This window comes from Necator americanus, chromosome V (genome assembly GCF_031761385.1).
Source record: "Necator americanus strain Aroian chromosome V, whole genome shotgun sequence".
In the NCBI taxonomy this organism is placed as follows: Eukaryota; Metazoa; Nematoda; class Chromadorea; order Rhabditida; family Ancylostomatidae; genus Necator; species Necator americanus.
The window spans coordinates 415,217-437,295 of NC_087375.1; the positions used below are offsets into that span (position 1 = coordinate 415,217).

Sequence of the window (22,079 nt, forward strand, 5' to 3'; positions counted from 1 at the left end):
AAGAACCTCGGTGCCGATGTGCAAGCGACTCGAGGTTGCGTGATGGTGTGAGTGTTGATGTCAGCAACGTACTTTTTCTACCAGGCTACTAATCCTGAATGTTTTACTTTAAATAGCAGTCTTCATTGACTAAGCTACGTTGTTTGGCTTACTTCTAGTCCCGTCTCCCCTCTATTCAAGCCTCTTTCGAGCGATTGACCCCCACACTCCCTGTATGCACTATACATAAGCTTTGATATGTTTGTGGTCTCATCTCTGGATCAAATTCCTGACTGACCTGACTCAACACAGCTTCCTGGTAAGGGAGAAATAACTTTTGGTGGATTGCATGACATATTCTATGTCACTAACAATGTCCGGAGTCATCTAATCATCCCGAGTAATCTAATAATCAATAGTAAACAAATCTGCGCTCAGATATAGGAAAAGGAAGAAAAAAAGGAAAAAAAGATGAATGGTATAAAACGAAAAGGTATGCCAATGCTCAATGTGACAACTATATAGCGTCTCTGATGCATTCCAGATATTCGATTTGGTAACTCATCCTTTCTTGGAAAGATAATCCATAATTGCGTCTTTTGAAGTGATGCCTCAATTTTCTCAGTTAAAGGCTCATAAAGAAGATTTCTCGTAGGATTGAGGAGAGTCTTACGAAAATTTCACTAGAGTTTCTCACCTCATTTCCATTACGAAATTACGGAAAACAATAGTTTCATTGAAAATTTGCAACACTTTTTTATGCATATTCTTCAATTAACAGTTAAAAACGGCTTTGCAGCACTGATCCTTTGATACACTTTTGGAAATATTACTTGCTATGGAACCGTGTAGCTTTGTCTTTGTGTTTATTTCGTCATACTCTTCTAACTATAGAGTAACATATTTATTGTTGGAGTTGTAATATATCTAGAGCTGTTAAGTTACCCTATTTAATGTAATGTAATTTAAGTTGCACTCTGCTTTTTGTTTTTCATAGAGGATGATAGGCAGGTTTCCGTGCTACCTTCGATTGGAGCTGGTGTGGGGATCGACTGCGCTTTCTTTTTTGATTCTTCTGATGATGCAGATACAGGAGGTGTTTGCTTCGGAACTGCATTAAGTTCTTCATGTGAAACCCCTCGAGGGGTCTGGCTGGGCTTAACCGTTCTTTTGAAAGTAAGAACACGACAGTCCAAATTTCTAAAATTATCTTAATGATGCAAAAAAAACCACCTAAAATGATAGTAACTTGGCAACCTGCCAACTTGGAGAACTGCAGCCTGGTTATCAAGTTCGCCACAGTAACACGGAGCCGAGAAGATTGTTAGGCACTTGCGATCAGCGAAAAATTCATAGCTACAATGTGAAAAGCTCAGAAATTTGTCTTAGTAGGCTATGAAGTGTTGAAGCTTACCCATCCACCACGCACTGATGCGCTCTACAAATTAGATCGACGTCCATCGTGTTGCAAAAGTTGTCAACTGCCGCTTTTCCGAATACCTAGAACACTTGAGCGTTTAGAGGCATCACCCCACGAATCTGGGCTGGTACGGGTTTCAAAATCTGGTAAGAGGGTGATTCCGTTCATCTCTCCCTGTATCAGTGTAGATGGATAAAGACGTCGGAACGCTGTTTCTTACGACGGCTTCTGCTGCAATGCGCAACCATTGCACCCTGCCCCCACCTGCGATTCGTCCGAATGGGTTTTAGACACATCGCAGGGGGGAGGGCGCAAGGGTGGCGCGTTGCAATCGAGAATGTCGTCAGAAATTGCGGTCCGGGGTCGTCCGTTTACACTGATACAGGGAGAGATGAATGGAATCACCCTCTTCCCCGCAATCTACGACCCGCATAGGCATTTCATGCCTGAAACCCGTACCAACCAGGATTCGTGGGGTGATGCCTTTAGTCGTAATGTGGAATTTTGTTGAGAATTGCACAATCAGGTCATCTTATTTGTTCAAGTGTTATTTTTGTTTTGAATTAGAGACTGAAACACAAAGGATGAGGTTTTTATGTTGTTCAGTAAAATGTGCAGTAACATGAAAATTTGTTCCGTCGCCATCAGTGTTTGGTAATCAAATTACCCTGTAGCTTTTTCAGTGGTTTATTTCGATATATGTATTTTCGTATTTTTTAGTTAAAAGATGTCTAGGAAGTTCGCCTTTTCAAAGTACTATCTCGACTTACAGAGGAAACACCTCGTGGGCTAGGTTCATACAATTTGCTTGTATTTGAAGGATCTGACCATAATAGATCACATAGTAAACCGATGTCGCAGATATCCGTAGGACGAAAAATTCTGCACAAGAAGATTCTGATTTGAGATTTGTACAACGTCACTTTGTACCTATATGAACAGAACACAACCTTTCAAACTGTTTAAATGACAGCAAATCCTCAGATATGCCACCATGAGCGCAAAATATTCGTGATCCAACGAGAGCAGCTACTGGTAAGCAGTTGAAAACATGTTGAAAGGCTGTCCACAACTGCGTTCCTATGGTGGTCAGTAACAAATGAAAACTCTTTAGAATATTATTTAAGCCCTTTCTGTCATTCTATTATCTTCTGTTACAAGGTACCTTTTCTTGGAAACTTTCTTTTACATTCGTCAAAGAATCCATACTGTCGATTTACGCATCTGGTCTCATGGTTTCCACGAAGTAAGTAGATTTCGTCAGGAAATCTCAGCTGGAGAAAGTTTTCGAGGTTCAGTGCAACGAGCAACTTCACGAAGAAAAATCAATCGGACCTTTAAGGCAAGCAGTAGTGTAATCGTCTCCAGACCGTAGTCACCTCTGTCAACGTAGTCACCAAGGAAAAGCATTCGTTTTGACGGAGGGTGTCCTATCTGGAAGAATAAAGGTGTTCGATCTGCAAAAAGGCACCACTAACATCAAAAGAACTTACAAAGCTAATCATTTCCAGCATGTCATAAAGTTGTCCATGGACATCGCCGACTAAGACAACAGGCGGATCTACCCTGCAAGCGGTTAATGATTAGAGAAAGGATTTTCGGATAGGTTTATTTTGCGAAGTCATCGACTTTTAAAATTCACAACTGCTTGAGTTCTAAGCCAAAAGTAACTCCTCATCGACGAATAAACGAAGGTCATTGCCTATTTTTGTGACTTCACTGTTTATTGATGTAGCTTTGCTGTTGAATGAAAAATAGGGATCGGGCACTTCCTATCTATCTTTCTTCTCTAACTGTGTAGGTCGTTGCGTCTCCGTACCCAGAAAACCATCTAGGATGGTTGCCTGTGTCTCCATGATGCGTGGATGATGGAAATGCAAACATACTCGTAGCGGTGGAGCGTGGCTTTATCGAGGTATGTTTGCGACTCCTTGGGCAAATCTAGAGGATTCGCTCCGGGGGCGAAGATTTGCGGAGAAGAGCCTCTTTGCCGTCTTCAAAACAGTTAACGACGATTACTTTCTTGTAACGTTTTGGCTTCGTCTCCTTCTTCGGATGCTTATTATTACTCGTGTGGCATTCACGGTAGCAAACCCCGGTGCAGTAAAATTGTTTAAAAAATAGAGACACGCACAAGCTCCGCTATCGCGGTCGTGAACATTGGTGGGAGTCTTAGCAAGTCTGAGGTATTTGCTTGCATGGTTCACTCGTGTCCATGGAGGTTCGCATCGAACAGACAAACAAACAGACGAACCGGTGTTTTGTATAGCTGGATCATATATTAATGAAATAAGCCAGCTGCTAGTTGTACGCCGAGTGGATAAGGCCAATAAAAGATGAGGAAGGAAGAAACGAGGGAATGGAATAATAAAGAGAGAAAAATCAAAGGGCACATATGCTAGGATATTGGAACAATTTTTTTCAACACAACAACAAAAATTTCCCTTACTTCTTTCGAGGATTTCCAATGTGATGTGCTACTAGAGTTCACTTAAGAAAAGCAAATCATTCTTTTCCCCAATTCCTCAACGACAACAATCTGAGAAGAGTGAAACATTCCGGAGAAGAAAATTTCGCAGCATTAATGCTTTGTCCCAAACTGATACTATGGCTCTGTACTCCCGGTAAAAATAAATCCCCTAATAAAACCGACATCAAACCGATACTTACTCGTACTTCTTGCACTTACTTTATGAAACATGGTTCAATAAGTAGTAATTCTCGCGTTCGTAGACATAATTCCCACATTTCATTATATGAGAGCACATGTTTACGCGGTTGATTAGGTGTACTTGTCCAAATTTTCTTTATAACCCCTTCTAACATCTTTGCCAACTGAAAAAACTGATGTAAATGTTTCTTGCAGCAGTGAACTTCAAAGCATTTTCCTACCGTACCGCGTCTGTCATTCCTGTAGGACGCCGGTATAGCCTCATTTCCATGAACAAAGCCTAATTTTGTCTTAATAAATCTCCTTTAATTCCGACAATATTCTTATTCACCTACCTTATCTTTGTCATCGCGTTTGCTTCTAACTTGGCTCAAAATACTGCTAAATACTCGCTTTGGACTAACAGTTTTCATTTATTTCACGGATTAGTGGCAAGTAGATATGGAAAGAAAGGTGTGTAATCGAGAAATCGCTCCGCAGTTGCTTTTCAGCAAACTGCTGGCTGCTGACGCAGTTGAACCGCTGCAAAATGAACCCTTCCAGAATATCCTGAGATATTAAACCAAGCAGATATTTCTGATAATGATAAAATCCACAGAAATTATTATGACATATTGTTCTCTATGAAACAAACACCATCAAACAGTAGTATGACTTCAAAATGGACAGTGTGAAGTTGGTTTGACAATAAAACGGATAGGAAGATTTATAAAGATAAACATTAATTATTAAATAATATTAAATAAACTTATATTACATTGTCAACATTTTTGTTACATTGTTAACAATCTTATGTAATGATTAATTATTTGATAAATATTTAACAATTATTAAATAATTAACCATTAGATGAGATTGTTGGCTACGTAGTTCTGGAACTTCTGCTGGACCCAATAGAAAAATTGCTCGTGTAGAAGCACCACATTCCTGTAGAATTGTAATGCGCTGAACGCGGTTGCAAACTGTGATACGAAAACAAAAATTACTCCTGTGATGTTGAATCACAAGGGGAAAGCCCTTTCATTAACATAATCTATCATCAAGACTTCTGGAACACTAGATTATTTTAGCTTTTTCTTGAGAAAGAGATTTTTCTTTTTCTTTTTTTTTCGGAGTTTAAACTGCTCAGTATTTGTTTTTTATGACTATTCAAAGAAGGCACATTACGGTTCTGGTTGTGAAAATACTTGAATTTTTGAAAGCGAACAAGCAATCAGTTTTCATCTCTTTTCTTTTCTCTGCTGTGTCTACACCATTAAGAAGTGACTGTAACACAACAGTATAGATTTTTAGTACAAATCCTTTGAAGAGCAATGAATATCGCGTTTACAGCTCTTTTTATAGTCGAAAAGAAAAGCGGAAAGCTTCCCTGCTATCTACAACCTCACGTTTTTAGTGGATAGGAACTCACACACACACGAGAAAAAAGGTCTTGAGTCATAAAACAAATGTATGACCGCTTTGGAGGCACTATTTTTTGTAGACCACGTTTCGAAAGTGAAAAATGTTTGAAAAAAACAACTGTCTTCCCCCAAACTAATGTAAGAAACGATATATTTGCGAAGAACCAGAGCTGCTGTAGTTAAATCTTGGTTGGCTGTGCTGTTTTTCTCTTGACAGTTTTTGATGGGGGAATACCTAACACTGGTTTTTTTTTTAAATGAGAGGCTCCGCGCGCATCTCACACTCAATCAGATTAATTTTTATTCACATAAAATTTTATTTTACAGCTGTTTCCATCTGTTAAGAGCATTGTAGAAAGACATTTCGCAGTCCCAAGAATACTTTTAGTTCTCGTTCTATTGCATCCTCATTGATCATTGACGAGTATTCAACCGTGGAGTTTCTGGGAGTCCGCCATCCATGCTATGCTGCACTCCATTATGATACATCAGGAACTGACACTTAGAACAGCTCTCGTGGAAAGTTTCAAATGAATTCATTCGAAGTTCTTGGCAAAAACACCTCGATCTTTTCAGCGCATTCGAATTTGCAAATTTTAGCATTCAAATAACATTCTCATTTGAATATTAGAGACGACATTCTGTGTAGTTGTTGGAGGCTACTCGATAACCCTATGATCATCCTTTTAGAGCTGGAATCGCCGAGGCAATTTCGATCCTGGAGAAACTAGTGAAGCTTGGAAGAGTAAAATCGCTTACGCGAACGTTGCACGCTTTGCTGCACACTGCCATGAAGCACCAGAACGCTGAAGAAATCTCTCGAGGTTTAGTTCCTTTGTGATGACGACTAGGATCACTAGAAGCTAGTGTAGCCACCTGTATACCTATCTTATGTGAACACTGGATTTTACCTCCTTTTTTATGGAGAAAAGATGAGATTTGTTACGTAGAAATCTATGTTCTTCTGTGGATGTTCCTGTTTAAAGACATCACCAACAAATCTGGGGTGGTGAGGATTTCGGGTGGGTTATGCCTATACGGAGTCGTAGATTACGGGGAGGAGCGTGATTCCGTCCATTCCTTCCTAATTGCCGTAAAAAATGGCCCAGAAGATGCGGTTTCGAACGTTCCGGGTCGGTATTTTCTACAACGAGTTCGATTGAAGCGCGCCAGCCTTGTGCCCGCGCCGCGCCGCATCTTCCGGGCCGTTTTTTCCGGCAATTAGGAAGAAATGGACGGAATCACCTTCCCCCCATAATCTACGATCCCGTATAGGCATAACCCACCTGAAATCCGCACCACTCCAGATTCGTGGGATGATACCTTTAACCTTTAATCCAGCCAGGAAGCCAGTGTCCCTGTCTTAATGAATCCGCTTAGGATGCTCCAAGGTGTCCCTTCAATTGAGATTCGTTTGAGGTTTAGGAACCTGTGCCTGACTTGCTATTTTAGCCGATGTATCAAATCGGGGTTTTGATCCTCCCAAACAAGCGTAGTCCCAATTCATCAATCTCGGAGGGAAAAGCTTGTTTGGTTTTAATACGGTTTTGAACCATCGACCGTGTAGTCACAACAGAACCTCTTACCAACCGCGCCACATTCACCTGTTATTATCAGAGATAATATTGTAGATTAAAAATCACTAGAGAATATGTTCACAGAAGCTTTGCACATGCTTTCGAATGGTTTTTCTAATCATCAGACTTTTAATGAGCGGCGATCCGCTCTCCTCATTATTCCTGAACTGTAGTCCTGTACTCAATATTTTTTGTACATTGTAGTTGCAGCCCGCTGCTATAAACCGAAACCGTTGCCTTGTTAGATTTTACGATAGGACCAGTCTAGGTGGCACTTCAATTACTTGTTTTGCGGCCTATCTTTTCGAAGTGAATCCGTTCATTTTATCGAATTGACTTCGTCGAATCCATTACATTTTAACAGAAGACATTATTGGAAGCTAGTTCTTTCTTTCTTCTTCAAATTTGCATTCAATTTCTCTGTGATAATTTCCATAAGTTAATGTGATCTATAGATAAACGTGAATAAGCGTAGTCAACTGAATCCGGCAATACATTCAAATTTTTAATGCACACCTGTAGATATTTTCAATAAATAAATAAACAAATAAATAAATAAGCGTCTCGCCTTTCTATGAATAAATAAAAGAATTGCATTGACTCTGTTTACAGTAACCAGAGAGTCAGCGAGATTCTATAATTTACTTGTGAAAATATGGGCATACTTCTTGCTCGAGCAGCACTGTACCTGGTCATCAATAATCGCAGAAATTTTGTTTCATACAATTATTTTGAAGTATTTCTGCAGTGAAGTGATTCTCACAATTTTTCTCTTCTTTTTTTTCTCTATCTCGTTTTTCCAGTCGAAGCCGTAGTCAAGACCTTCTTACCGTCCAGCCTCGAGCGGCTTAAAGGTTTTATCCAACTCGAACTGGGTCGTAAAGCTGAGTTCGTCGAGTCGCTGAAGGTTTCAATCCTGTCTTCCAAGCTTTCTGAATGGTCACAGTGCTTCGTATTTACAGGGTAACCGTTTGGATCCCTCTCACCTTCGTTTCATACTCGATTTGGCTGCCAAACTCAGAACGGTCAGTGTGTTTTTCGAGTCCGTTGTTACGCATATCGGACACGAACGTTCAAAATTTTGGATCAGAAATCGCAAAGCTGAATTTAGGTGGCGGTGCTGCATTCATTGCTCGATCTTTCAATCCTGCTGCAACTTCGAACTCAGGAGAGAGCCTCTGTCTACGATGAGCTCATCATAATATACGGTGCCTTTTTTTAGTTGTAATCTATCTTTTTGTTTTTGAATTATTGTTGTTTTTTCCAGGGAAACTAGGAGATGCTGCACAGCTGGAGAAAATTCTAGACCTTGTGTTTTCGGAGAAAGAAAAAGAGCATTTTCGGGCGACAATAGCTCGGTTAGCTCACTTTTATAGGTACGCTGTAATTTTTGCTGCATATTGATCCAGTTAATGTGTCGGATGAAAAATGGTACTTCTAAAATGATTTTTGCCAATTCCCCTAGGTATTCGGTGCTGCTCATCTCATAGCTTTCAATTAAAGAATTCGGGTTTTCATCTCGCGCAGTATTGAAACTGGTCATAAATTTTTATCTTTTGCCACATGAAGAGGTGTCGCTATTGACACCAATGCGTGGCATTCCTTTCCTTTTGCTCGCAATTGGTCTAAATTTCGTTATTTCTAGTTGAGAGGTTTCTTTCTTCTGCCGATATCTAGCGCTTGCTACGTGCTGCACATTATTTCACTCGTTTAAGCAGTTCCTGAAATACATAATTACTTTTCATCACACAAATTCTAAGTCGAAACTCACTTAACGAAAATATCATCACCTCTTGCACTGTCTTCAAGTGGTGGACCTGTCTTTTGCAATTTGGAGGTGTTTTCCATCCGCTTATCTGTCCATCTTCTTTATCCATCTTCTTTTATCTTTTCTTTTTTTTTATTTTCATAGGATTGCTGAGTACATATTCTTTGAAGCTTCATTGTTTCACTCTACTGTAAGTCTAGACGATGTAAAATTAGCTCTCAGTTCCTTACTCCTTATCCCTTTGGGTCTTACCCTCCGAACTTATGATACAGTTCATTTCTTCGTAGTACATTAAAGACATCACCCCACGAATCTGCGTGGTGCGGGTTTTAGGTTGGTTATGCCTATACGGAGTCGTAGATTAGGGAGAGAAGGGTGATTCTCTCCATTTCTTCCTAATTTCCGTAAAAAACGGCCCGGTAGATACGACTTCGAGCGTTCCGGCGCGCTATTTTCTACAACGAGTTCGGTTGGAGCGCGCCAGCTTTGTGCAAGCGCCGTATCTTCCGGACCGTTTTTACGCCAATTAAGGAGAAATTGACGGAATCACCCTCCTCTCCATAATCTACGACCGCGTGTAGAAACTCTCCACTTGAAATCCGTACCACCCCAGATTCGTGGGGTGACGCCTTTAAATGATTGCGATGAATAGTGGCGCATTCCTACTTTTTGCTGTCACCAAACGGCTGGGTGAGGGTTGCCAGTTTCATGGATAAAAAATCAAGAGATGAGAGAAGAAATGAACGGAGGTTTCGGCAGACGCAACAAGAACATTTTTTTTCTGTTTTTAGTGAAAATTGAGTACTCAAAAAAATAACAAATTTCTGAGAATCCCATAATTTCTAGTTTCTTCCCTTTGCAATGATATTAGCGCTGTCGGTCATGGTCTTTTTGCCCGGGTTGGTTTACATTGAAACATGCAGTTTCAGTTCGGTTCAACTGTTGATTCGTTTGTTCCTTCCGATGTCTTTTAATTTGAGAATGACTGATCCTTTTAATCGTTTCCCTTCTTTGTCCTCTTCTGTACTTCCTCGCTTTCATACCCTTGATTTCGACTTCCTAGATGATGAGCTAGACGACCTTGAGAAGTGGTGGGTGTGTGCTGTACGGAATTTGTTTGAATCACTTTTTTTGGAAAAGTTCGAATGGGAAAGATATTGCACGAGAAAAGGCAAAGTTAGAAAAAGCACTCAACTGCTAGAATATGCATAACAGGAATAGTCTTTTTCTATTGTTGCAAATAGTTCTGTGCTACGTAGATGCGATATTCGTAGCCGGTGCTCTGACCGCCTTCACTTGTGAACGGTTGGGGAAGGGACCTCCTTAACTTTTAAACGGTTGGCGAAATGATCCCCTTCACTTCTGGACGGTTGGCGAAAGGACCCTCTTCACTTGAGCTGCACTCCATGAGCAAAACACCCTTCATTTGAGGAGGGTCCCGTTTCTCCCTATCGCACCTATGCTGTGCTACACATTCTCATTCGCATTTATCTTAAATATTAAATGCGAGTTTGTACCACAGAATTATTGCAGCTAAATCCATTAATCTTCTATCTTCTATCTACTCGTTAAATAAAATAAACCAATCTTACACTCCAGGTTGATGCAATTTGTCATATAAATATCATTATTACTTGATCATGACATTGACAATATCAATTCATGGTCACTGTTCAAGAACAACAGACTTTGAGATGAATATTTTATAAATCTATATCGCTGTGACTTTCCTCTTCTTCTCTTTTTTTTTTGAAAAAAAAAACTAAATTTTGAACTAGTGTCATCATTGAGCAGAAAATATTTCGAAAAGGTCACTAAAAATTGAGTGCAACAGTGTTTATGAATACTTTTGGCTGGCACTAGTGTAACAGAAGACGGACATTGCTGCAACATTGAGAGAAGAAATTGAAGGATTTTGTCGCTTGTCATCCACCCCATGACCGTCGTTTGTACTTTCTAAACTGCAATTGCAGGAGTTATGTTTGAAGAAGCCGCATCTCATTCTCTTCACATGCGATTAATTTCTATTCGAGGAATTCTCAGGATTTTATTCTTGTCCGAAATATAATGGTAGTTTCAAAAATCTCTATTCATGTACAAGTTCAGTTGTATCTTTTAGACGTTGCTGTCATTAAGAGTGAAAAATGAAGAAATGGGCGGTATGTGCCACCAAATAAGCTAGGTAATCTGTTGCTTACGTTTATATCTACCGATCCGTCACGGAGAATAATCAAACAGTGTGATGACTGAATCTTTTAGACTGTGTCCTTGACGGTGCCAAACGAAATCAGTCAGGGCCGTTCCTGAATTCTACTTTTAACGATTTTCTTACAGTAATAATAGTAGTGTAACTAAAATATTCTAATGTGTTTAAAATAGGCGACTGTAGCACAATCAGGAGAACTTTGCTTGTGACTGCACGGTCCACAGTTCTAAACCGTTCCACACCCAGAATTTCACCCTTGCGAGATCGATAAAGTTGTATCGGGCTTTTCTGAGGGATAGAAAGGAAAAGAATGGGCTTCGCAATATTCTGTGTATATTATATTTATATATTCTATTATTATATTTATTTATTCAATATATTCTGCGCATGCGTGTTTGCAAGCCTCAAACGATTCTGAACTGAAGCTGAACGCGCAGGAGCATCCACAAGGGGATTGATCAACACTGTGCACATTATTTTTCATTCTCTATTTGTAAAATTAGTTTGCAAAACTCTTGTGGATCATATTAACTCAAAGCCATACGAAGCACCAGTGTTGGTGATGGCAGCAAATGTGTCACCGTTTAAAGAGCTCATGCCTATTCACTTCCCATTTGAAAATGTGGAGTAGATTATAAGGATTGACTGGATTCATTGAATCTATCCGAACTTTTTAGAAATTCGCGCTGCTCATAGTCAGCAATCGAGTACTCGTTTAGCCGAACCAGTTTGTCACTTATCCTTCAAAAAAAGCATAGGATTCGTGCACTTTTGGGGAAATGCTGAGTTGCACATGTTGTGCGTTGCTGCGTATGGATTAGCTCCATATCCTGATTTTTCTCCCCTTTGCCGTATTTTGCAGTGTCCAAACTCTGACCAGTTCCACACCTTTTATTGTTGTGGTTTATTTTGATCAACCTTCGAAATGCTGACCATCATCTTTTCCATTCAAAACCAGGAAGGTGCGCTTTTACGTTCTGAATTAGCACTTCCTAAAAGCATCTAAAAATATCTATTTACTGTAGTGCTATGTTACTCTCAATTAGTATTTTAGGAATTTAGCCCAAGAAAAGAAATGAAGATAAATAACGCTGAGAAAGTTATCTCAGTAGCGAATAAGGAACTTTAAGTGGAACTCCGGACCTCCATCCACCTAGTGAAATGCCCATATTGGTACTTTTCGACCAGCATAATGACTGTGTACGAAGAAAACATTGCAATTATGTTATAATGAACTGAAAAAGAATAATTGTGGATGTGTACCGTTTTACTCTTTTCTGTGTTTGCTCACGCAAAAAAAAATCCTCCATGGAAATTAGACGAAACCGAAATTACTGACATAATTTTCCTTCTCCACTAGGCAAACATATTGTAGCTCGGGATTTGATGTTCATTTTCTTGAGGCGTTCTCGTCTTTTTATAAGTTATGTTGACTTAAGCTCAACTCTGTTAGTTACATAGAATTTATTAACTTCAGCGCTTTGATTTGCAGCGAGTACTTTGTGTTCGTCCGAAAAAAAAATTAGCTAAGTGGTTAACAACGATCCTTTTGAGTAAGCACGACAAGTGGAACTGAAAACGTTAGAAGAAACTTTAATTATGTTCTGTAATTGTGTGGTTCTTATATTGCGGGAATGATTGCAAATTTATGGGAGATAGCTGTCTTCTGTTCACATACAAAACTAGCGTGTTGAACGCAGCAGAGAAGATTTCTGATGAATCTGAAATGTGGAGCGCTCACCACACGACGTTGTACCGTTGAACGACAATTCTTGCTGTGGTTTCTCGCCGCAGTTGTTTTCATTACTTCCTTCTTGTTAATTCCTTCAATAGCGATTATATTCCTACTTATGGATGGGTGTAGCCCCGTCGGTAGCAGGTCCAATTGTGTCAACACGATCGACCAGAGGTGTGCTAACCAATGCTTTCATCCTTCCGGAGTCAATAAATTGGTACCCGACTTGTCCGGGAGGATAAAAACACTGACTTGACAAATCGGCTAGCTCCCGCAGGTCACTGTAGAGGCCAGTTACACGTTCGTAAACCCCAGACGTTTTTGAGTTGAAGTCAGCCTGGTGGAAAATCCCAAGCGGATTGGTTAACGCCGACACTTTTATCCTTTATCTTTTATTTTCCTGCTTCTTGCCTCACTTGACGTAGTCGGCGATTCTGTATCATTGCCCTGTTTGATTGTTTCCGTTTTCGCTTACGTGTATCGTCCTTGAACGTGGCCATGCAAACTTGCTCGCTTTTCAGCAGGAATTTGCAAGATCCATTCCTTGCGCCACCTTCTGCGGAACATGATACTTCCGTTGAACTTTATATCAAGGCAAAGTTTCTTCTCTTTCCGTTTCCGCTTCGCGAACTATGCTCTGAAGTGACCCTTTTCTAGCATAAATTCAAGGGCAACCTCAAAATATGCTGCTCAATGATCAGGATCTTTAATTGGAATCATAACATGGAAAAAGAAGAGAGCATAGTTTTCAGTGTTAGCTTTAGACAGGAGGCAAGATGTTAATATTCCACACGCGTAGGTCGTCGGATCTCATGTCGAATTCCGTGCAAATTTCTTCATTGTGGCGTATCCGAGGCCAGAAGAAGTTAACCAGCCGTCTAGGCAACTGAAGAAGTCGGTGCTCACAGATGCACGCCTAACTTGCTTGAACTTTGCGATGAAAAGCGATCCCAGACATTTTGTGAAAGAACTAAAGATGTCAAGAATAAATAAATTAATTTATTAATCAATTAAATTCCGAACTAGCTTTAGCAGAACTTTGCTATGCAGTATATCCTTTTAAATGGTGTTCTCGTTATTACCATGCGACATCAATAACAGAAGTCATCCACTAGTCTCGATATCCAGTCTTGATATGAAAATCCACCCTGATTCCCAGTGAATGTCCCGAGGAGGCTTGTATTTGAGATTTGTTAAAAATACGAAGTGAAGAACTTGTGATCGATGGCAAAGTTGAGTAGTAGGAATCTTGCAACTGGCCGCTTGCATTGCTCAATTTTCCACAATAACCGATAAAGTACTCAGGGGTGACGTTCGAAGCATAGCAGTTGTCCTTCATGTCGTCGACTAGACGAACTTTTTAGAACCGTCTTGGAGCGAAGAACGACGCGAGACACCCTCTATAGAGGAAGTAAAAAGGAGGAGGTGGAAGGGAACAATTTTAGGGTAAACAAAATCCAAGTTTTCATACCATTTTTCACTACTTATCACTGATTCACTGCTCCTCTCCACAAAAAAAAGAGTTTACGGTTCAGTTATCCTTTCATCGTTTCGGAACCGAAGAGCTGATCTGCACTATCCACATGGACAATGCAGATCACCTCTCCGACCATGGATTCCTGAGGGACAAAACTATTTGATCATTATTTCTGTCATTACCAGTAGACTTTCCGTTTTTAATTTTACTGTGTGAAATTCGCTATGAACCTCGTTATTCAGCAACTTGTGCAGTCAATTTGGCACCGAATTTTACTGTTACCTACGGACGTAGATGTCTTTCTTAGCACTGTAATATCGTCGAAATTCCTTTTGAGTAATAATGTGGAAAGTCATTGTTCGACGAGGAGTATTCTCATTTAACCTTTTCTTGCGCAGAATGCAAAAATCCCGCTCTTCTCAGCGACTGGCACCTAACCGCAAAGTCAGGCGTGAATTGTGATTTTCTCAACAAGGGATTGTAAGAAGGGTGTGATAGCAACAAGGGTCGTGGGGGAAAAGGGAAGAGGAGAAAAGAAATGAAGAGAGCAAAGAGAAAAGGAGGAAAAGGAGAAAAGGATAAAGGCGTGTAAAATCGTGTTCCAAGAATATACATAGTATCTACTTTAGTGAGAGCCCGGGTGATTGTCCCGATGTTGTCGGCGTATGGCGCTGCGCGATGTGGGGACGTTTCATTGAAACTATCAGTGATTAGTTCGTAACGGAAGTGTTCCTTTTGCATTTAGCGTTCAAGAGTTTAATGACGACATTTCTTATCCAACAATGATGAATTTTCATATTACGTCTTGAAAAAGCAATTTCGATGCCATTTATAATTACTAAGCGAGAAAAAGGGATCTACATTAAAAGATAGGGATAAAAATTAGTACAAATTAGACGCCACGAATTGCTGGATAAGGACGCTCACAGTGAATTTCATGCAGTGTAATTTCTCTCTTCTGTAGAGACAGATTTCTCCTACATTTAGGTGAAATTAGGTGTTTCTAACTCTCTTAATTTTTTTCCTGAAAACCAGTTGAGATTTTTTCATATTTTTAAATTTTTCTCAACCACGTTTTTAGAGGACCAGAACACGTACAGAGCTCAAAATTTGCAGCCGAGCGTTTTCGTTGATGTTCTGTCAAAATATGGCAGCAGATTTTTCAACCACGCCATCGTACTTGCACAAAAGTGCAAAATTTTGGATTTTCGGCTGCCATTCAAGATGTGTATGACCTCGAACAGAGTCCAATAACTCAGCTCGTGCTTCATGAAAACTGATTCGCTCCAGAATATATCGCAGACAAGAATTTTTCTTGTCATAATTCAGTTTTTCTCTTTTCAAGATTTTTTTCGTCCTCTCATATGTTAGTTGAGAAGTACTTGAGAAATTTGCTGAAAATTCTCATTTTCTTCTCAACTAAGTTTCAAAAAAAAAATTCAAAGGGTCTCTAAAAAAGAAAACACAACTGTTTAACAGCGCAAACCTTCCTCAACAAAATACACTCGCTTAACTTTCTAAATTTTTGGCGGCAAGCTATAAATATTTATTTCAACTTAACAAAGTCCGACCAGTCCAGCAATCATTTCCAATCAATGTTAATCGCTATAATTATCTCTAAATCACGCTTAAATTTCGTAATTTTAGATAAATTAGCGGTGAAGAGCACTTTTCAGTAGTTTTTTTTTCCGTTTTGCTAAAATCAAGGTACCACCGGGGATCGAACTCCTGAACATATATTGTCAGAGTTTTCAATTTATATGTGGGCACGTGTATTTAGGCTTTTCTGATCTTTCCAGTGAGCTGTCTGTGGCATTTGTATTGCATCATATATCTTTATTTTACTTATAGCACTATATGTTAACATTTATTATAGCAGTATTATTTAATTGTATTGTTTTTTTTAATTAGTATTCTTTATATATTTCATTTTTGCTTTGTTTTATTTTCGTTTATTAAGCGTCCAGTTTGTTCCTTTAATTTTATTTATTAACCTTAATTTTTGATCGTTATATGAGTGGCTATATTAAAAACAATGATATAAGGGCGGTGCATCTCAAGAGGGTCCCCCGTAGAATAGGTATCATTTTCAGTAGGGTTTTTTTCCCAATCACGCTCTTGACCATGCCTGATCGGTTTCTTAAGGGCAGCGCTTCATCGCGTTGTGCCACCTAAACGAGTAGTTAAACACCTTAATATTTTATCGATGCCCTCGTTATAACATCTAAATATGCGATAGGGAATTATCTGCAATGTTTTCTTTAAGTTGGGTAAATATGAAAGTTTTGCTTGAGTCCATGCTTCTATTTGTTGCTCTTCTTATTCTATCAGCCTGCGAAGATTTTTCCTGTCATGGGATTTTCCGTTTTGCAGAAATTTCATATATTGAATTCCTAGTGCCGGACAACTTGAAAAAATAAAATCGGTTTTCAAAAGAATCCTACTTTTTTGAATTTCGGGAATTTTTCACCTCATTTCTGAATCCTCGCAGTTTTTATCACGTTATTTGCATAAATGCATTATTTGTTGCATTATTCGATGTTTTTTCTCCATGAAAAAACTTGGGTTATCATCTCCTGATACTGGGTTGTTTAGAACTCGTTTCTTATACATAATATTTTCTTTTTTCTTGAAGAAAGACAAACAATTTTCGATTTTTGTAAACTTTTACGAAGCATTATGTGAAATTAACCTAAAGATGTATTTTACATTTGTGCTCTTTTCATATCTCTTCACAATTGTAGACTTTTGATCATTTTCCTACTCATTTTTATCTTCTTCTATTTCATCTACTTGCAGTTTTCGCTTTTTTTGGAACAAAAATTGCAAGATTATCCCGCAAATTCCCCTTTCAGAAGTTTATGCCGTACTTGCTTCGAAGCTCTTGTTGTATAAATAATAACCTTTCTTTAATCTTTTATTGGACTATTAGGAGACTCTATTTTAAACACAAATATCTAAAATGGATTTGTTAGCGGTTTTTTCTCTTACGTTTTCTCCTTTTTTCTCCTTTAATTCTCCCTTCGAGACTTGAGGATGAATCTGTCAAATAAGTCCTGACTATCAACATTTTCACTGGACTGCAAAACTTACTCGGCTGAAAGCTTTTCGTTCCATTTGAAGTGTTAGAATCCATTTGTAGTGTTTGAAGCATAGGTTTTCTTCCAACTCACACCAAAGAATTTTACTAAATTTTATGAAGTTAACTGTTTTCATTCTGCTAGAAATTGTTCTTAGTCTACTGAAGGTTATATGCCCTCCGTTAAGGAGTGCCTGCACTGAAATTTCGACTTCCTTCTTGCTGCCCGCTCTTCTTTCTTCCCTTCCTTTCTCAATCTTCGCTCTCTTTCCTTCCCTCTTTTTCTTCCTCTCCTTTTTCCTCTTCTTTCCATCTTCTGATATTTCTGTTCTTCCTCTTCTTCCTCGCAATCCTCTTTTACGACTCTCTGTTGGAAAAATCTCAACGTACGTGTGGCTCTGTTAATAAACAGAAGACTCTATAAGAACGCTTCTAAATTATTGCTTACAGCATTCGTTTTACGTATTTCTAATGAATAAACGTTAGTCTTCTGCGTATTATCGCCTCATTAATTCTAATTTTTTTCCTAAATCTTACACTCCTCGCTCCGTCGAAATCTGGGAATCTCTTGTGTTGCAGTGGGTACGTGTCGTTAGATCTGCAAAATTCGTAACGTCATGTTCGGCAAGTAATCAAATCAAATACATATGTATCGGGATATTTAAAATCCCTCTTGTTTTGAAAAATGCAGCAAGGCAGGACGCGCCAAACATTTTCAAGCAACAGCTCTCTAGTCAGCTTTCTTTGGGTTCTTTTTTAAATTTTTCCTAAGGATTTATTTTATGACACAAGAATACTTGAAGACAGCGTATGACAAAATTGACGGTGTTGGGGTGTCCGTGGATAAATTTCAGTTTGGGGTGTAGATTTCGAGAAAAAACGGCGTTTGTTTGAACGAGATACGTGAAGGCACGTGCGGACACTTTTCATCCATGAGCGAACGATTAAAAATCAGTGAGGTCTCCTCAGCAGTCTGTTCATGGAAAAACAACGAATAGACTGCTGGGGAAACCAGAGCGTTTATAAAGGTAGCGCGTTCTTACGTGCTTCGTAGGAACTAAAGCGGTTCTCACGCGCTTTTTAGGACGACAAGAATTGAGCTGGGCTACACTCAAATTTGTAATCTACACTTCTCTACCTCTAGATTTGCGAATAGGGATCCTTAGGTCATCAGTTTCATGGCACGCTATCTCTGAAAACATTGGTTCCTTTTTTTCAAAATGAATATCTCTTCGCTACCATATACAGTGCATTTGGTGGTGCAGTCTTTTAGAACAATCTTAGCACTCAGTACTAATTCTTCATTACCGTTCTACGTTTTTGTTCGTTCTACGTCTCTTTCTTTGTAATTCTTCAATTTACGAGTTTTGTTGCATAGGATCCTTTCGCTGGTGTCCTTGTAAAGACCTTTTACCAAAATTTCGCACAACCTTAATGGATAGTAATTTCCATGCAATTTTTTCCTCCAATTTTTGTCCTTGGGAAGATACAATCGTACAATCTTTAAAGGCCACACGAAACCTGTTATTCCTCGCAAGCATCGAACAAAAAAAACGAGTCGTGTGGGAGTTCTGCCGACGTTTTGACATCAATTTGGTTGTTCTCTTGCTGTTCTTTGGTTAAGACAAAAAGTGTTGTCCAGTACTAGCAAAAAGACATTCCAATTGGCTTCCGAAAAATGTTCTTCTTCAAAGCCGGCATATCACGAAATTGTATTTGCGCATTTTCCTTTCGAAGCACCTAATGATGTGTCACGTCTGAGATGTCCTTCTGAATAAATGGGGGGAATTGAGGATGACCGCGCTCTTACTGGTGAACGACATCTTTAAAGGCATCACCCCACGAATCTGAGGTGGTGCAGATTTCGGGTGGAGTATTCGTATACGAGATGGGAGACTACGGAGAGGAAGGTGATTCCGTCCATTTCTTGCTAATTGCCGTAAAAAACGGCCCTGAAGATGCGGCGCTGCACAAGACTGGCGTGCTCCAATCGAACCTCTTGTACAAAATGGTGCACCAAAACGAATGAAGCCGTATCTTCCGAGCCGTTTTTTACGGCAATTGGGAAGAAATGGACGTAATCACCCCCCCCCCCCTCTCTGTAGTCTCCCATCCTGTATACGAATACTCCACCTGAAATCTGCACCACCGTCACCCCACCATTCATGGGGTGATGCCTTTAACCCTGTCTATTCGTGAAGAGATCCCAATGCACCTAATTTTGTGGCATGCCTGGTGCCTTTAAATGAAGGAGGATTGATGTAGTGATGACGATACTCCAAAACTAGAAGGCTAATCGCAAGACACATCGAAGAACTTATTCTCCAGCTTCAGAAGTTTACAAGATTTGATGTCCCAAAAGATGGCTAAAATCCAAGTGAAAAAAGCGGCACAGGGCAATTTTTATGATTTCCAATGTCTCTAAAATATTGAAACGAACTCTCTGTTGCTTTCAATTACTGATATTGTATTTACCATTCTATTATCTATCCTGAAGCACGAAAATGCACCTTGTGAAGTGCTCCTGACGCATATTATTCCTTCTTGGTAGTTCGCTATTGTCAGAAGCGAAGCTAGTTCGCAAAGCGTTTTTGTGGTGTTCTTGATAGGGTTAACAGTGTTTACTTACTATTTTTTCATTTTAATTCTGCATTTAACCGAAATTTCGTTATTTCTGCTTCTGTTAAATTAAAAAATCCGTTTTGTTTGAAGTGTTTCAAGAATGACACAAGTGCTGATCTTAGACATTATTGTGAATTAGCGACACTGTAAGGGCAATACGCAGAGACATTGATGAAGAGAAAGTAATGGAAAAAAGAGCAGAATAATTGTACTCACCTTGTGCGCATTGTGACCGAAAATTTACCTTACGGTAATAGTAGCGTGGTGCAACCTTGTTTACGTCTTGTATATTGAGAGCATTTTTCGGTTCCATACTAATAAAAATTTCTGATCGTGAATTCTTTACTGATTGAAGTGAAATCTCTATAAATCCCTGAAATGAAAACAGTACCACTAGCATGACGAACTTTAGATATCGTTACCCTTCCTCAAACCGGGATTTTGTTCGATTTTCATTAAGAAAGGAATTGAAGGCCCCGTGAGAAGATCTAGGATATTCGTATAAAATTCGAATTGTTCAATAGAGAGTAACAACGATCGCACTGAAGCTGAAGCACTGGAATTTTGCAATTTTCCAGCTTTTTATTTGCTCTTTCTTTCTATTTTTGCAAGAGACGTGGTTTTTTTTTCTGATTGACCAAGAATTTAGATGTGATTTTCATCTTTATTTTGGAAATGAAGGAAACATTGCTCGCATATAACTGAAAAGGTGCATTTAAGTGTCTTTGTCGTAGACATATGTACCTAGTGTATGCCAATAGAGGTTCTTGAAATATAAAGGTGATTTATTGGACAGTTTGTAATTTTAGCTATATGTTGAAATTAATCTGAGTTCACATATGTAGCGAGGTACATCAGAGGTATATACATCTTTTTGTAGCAGTAACCTTCTTCTATAAAACACCACAAATCTCTAGCTACAGATTCAGTTTTCAGAGGTGATATTGTAGCAATAAACATCCTTCAAGTATTACATAGATCCATATTTCTTCGCTTGATAGATGAATATTTTAGGTCGAAGGTCCATTTTACTTGGAAAATAAGGGCGAAACGGCATATTTGCTGTCTGCATTTGCACCTTAACTCTACAATGAGAAAAAAAGCAAAATAACTTCCAGGATTTTGCGACAATAGCGAACGGTCGAACTGAACAGATTTTTTTTGGTACACTACGAGGTTATGTCTTATACCTTGCACATACGCTAGTATGTTTGACCTAAGGAGGTTGATAGAAATGGACATCGATAACAGATTCTTGAAGGATGTTCATGCTGAGTGAGAGAAAAAATCTTGCAATATGCATTGAGCTACAGCTGTTGCCCACGTTATTTGGTTCTACGGCTCATGCGTTGTAGAAATTCTTTCAGTTTCACTTTCCAAGTTTTTTTTTTTTTGGATGCAGGAAGCAAAGATGTGAGCGGAGAATCGATGAACTTTCGTTTTTATATAAAGAATTTCGCGTCAATTTCCAATCTGTTCCGATTGATGCGCAAAGGACACTTTCGACTGAGATAAAGAAACGGGCAGCATTTTCCCAATAGAATATTACAGAATAACAAATTGTCAGGTCGCTTTTCACTGCATAGTTGAGGCAGAACCAACTAAGACCAAACCATTAATCATATTGTTTTGATGACTGGTTTTGTAGCTGATGAATGATCTGGTTCGAATAATTTCCAGCCATACCAGAGTAAAGAAAAAGTGAGATAGAGGACACTTTTCCACTTTGACGATAGTCCTCTGCATGAAGAACATTGATATTAGGAACTTAACGGTTATACTCTACTAGAAAGTGAAATTAATTTCCGAGAAAATGAAATGAAAATGGGATACGCAAGGCATGTAGGCATTTGCGTGTGTCAAAGTCTGACAATGACCAAATTTCTCTGAATCGTTTCGAAAAATTGACGAAAAAGCTATGATTTGAACAGCTCAGGGTTGTTAGCAATGCTCATTTGTTCTAATACGAATCCATGCTCTATTAGATGCACCATTTCTTAAATCTACGACAGTGATAGATTTTTTAGGTGCCTTGGTCTGGAAACTCCAACAAAGCTCTTGAGCAGCTTATGATCACTATTTTTTTATTGTTTTTATAGAACTAATAAAAAAGTTGTCCTCATTCTCTGCAAACATCATGCG

General features: G+C 39.0%; 2 protein-coding genes across 3 annotated transcripts; one reads left to right on the top strand and one right to left on the bottom strand.

The window, feature by feature from the left end:
* Positions 1-944: 944 nt before the first annotated feature.
* RB195_012570 (uncharacterized protein) lies at positions 945-4,483 on the bottom strand (the record flags this gene model as incomplete). Its single annotated transcript, XM_064201999.1, has 11 exons — positions 945-1,179; positions 1,237-1,335; positions 1,394-1,479; positions 2,170-2,281; positions 2,350-2,479; positions 2,565-2,673; positions 2,735-2,833; positions 2,893-2,965; positions 4,089-4,234; positions 4,297-4,350; positions 4,406-4,483. The coding sequence occupies 11 exons, from the start codon at positions 4,481-4,483 to the stop codon at positions 945-947; spliced, it is 1,221 nt and encodes a 406-aa protein (XP_064057880.1).
* Positions 4,484-4,731: 248 nt separating this feature from the next.
* On the top strand, positions 4,732-22,010 carry RB195_012571 (uncharacterized protein; the record flags this gene model as incomplete). Of its 2 annotated transcripts, XM_064202001.1 has the most annotated exons (7): positions 4,732-4,745; positions 6,164-6,297; positions 7,854-7,957; positions 8,013-8,075; positions 8,162-8,258; positions 8,318-8,426; positions 21,965-22,010. In XM_064202001.1, the coding sequence occupies 7 exons, from the start codon at positions 4,732-4,734 to the stop codon at positions 22,008-22,010; spliced, it is 567 nt and encodes a 188-aa protein (XP_064057881.1). The 2 variants fall into 2 exon arrangements, with proteins under 2 accessions (XP_064057881.1, XP_064057882.1); XM_064202000.1 differs by lacking the exons at positions 4,732-4,745; positions 21,965-22,010 and adding an exon at positions 8,516-8,540 and having other exon boundaries at positions 6,264-6,297.
* Between the last annotated feature and the right edge of the window lie 69 nt (positions 22,011-22,079).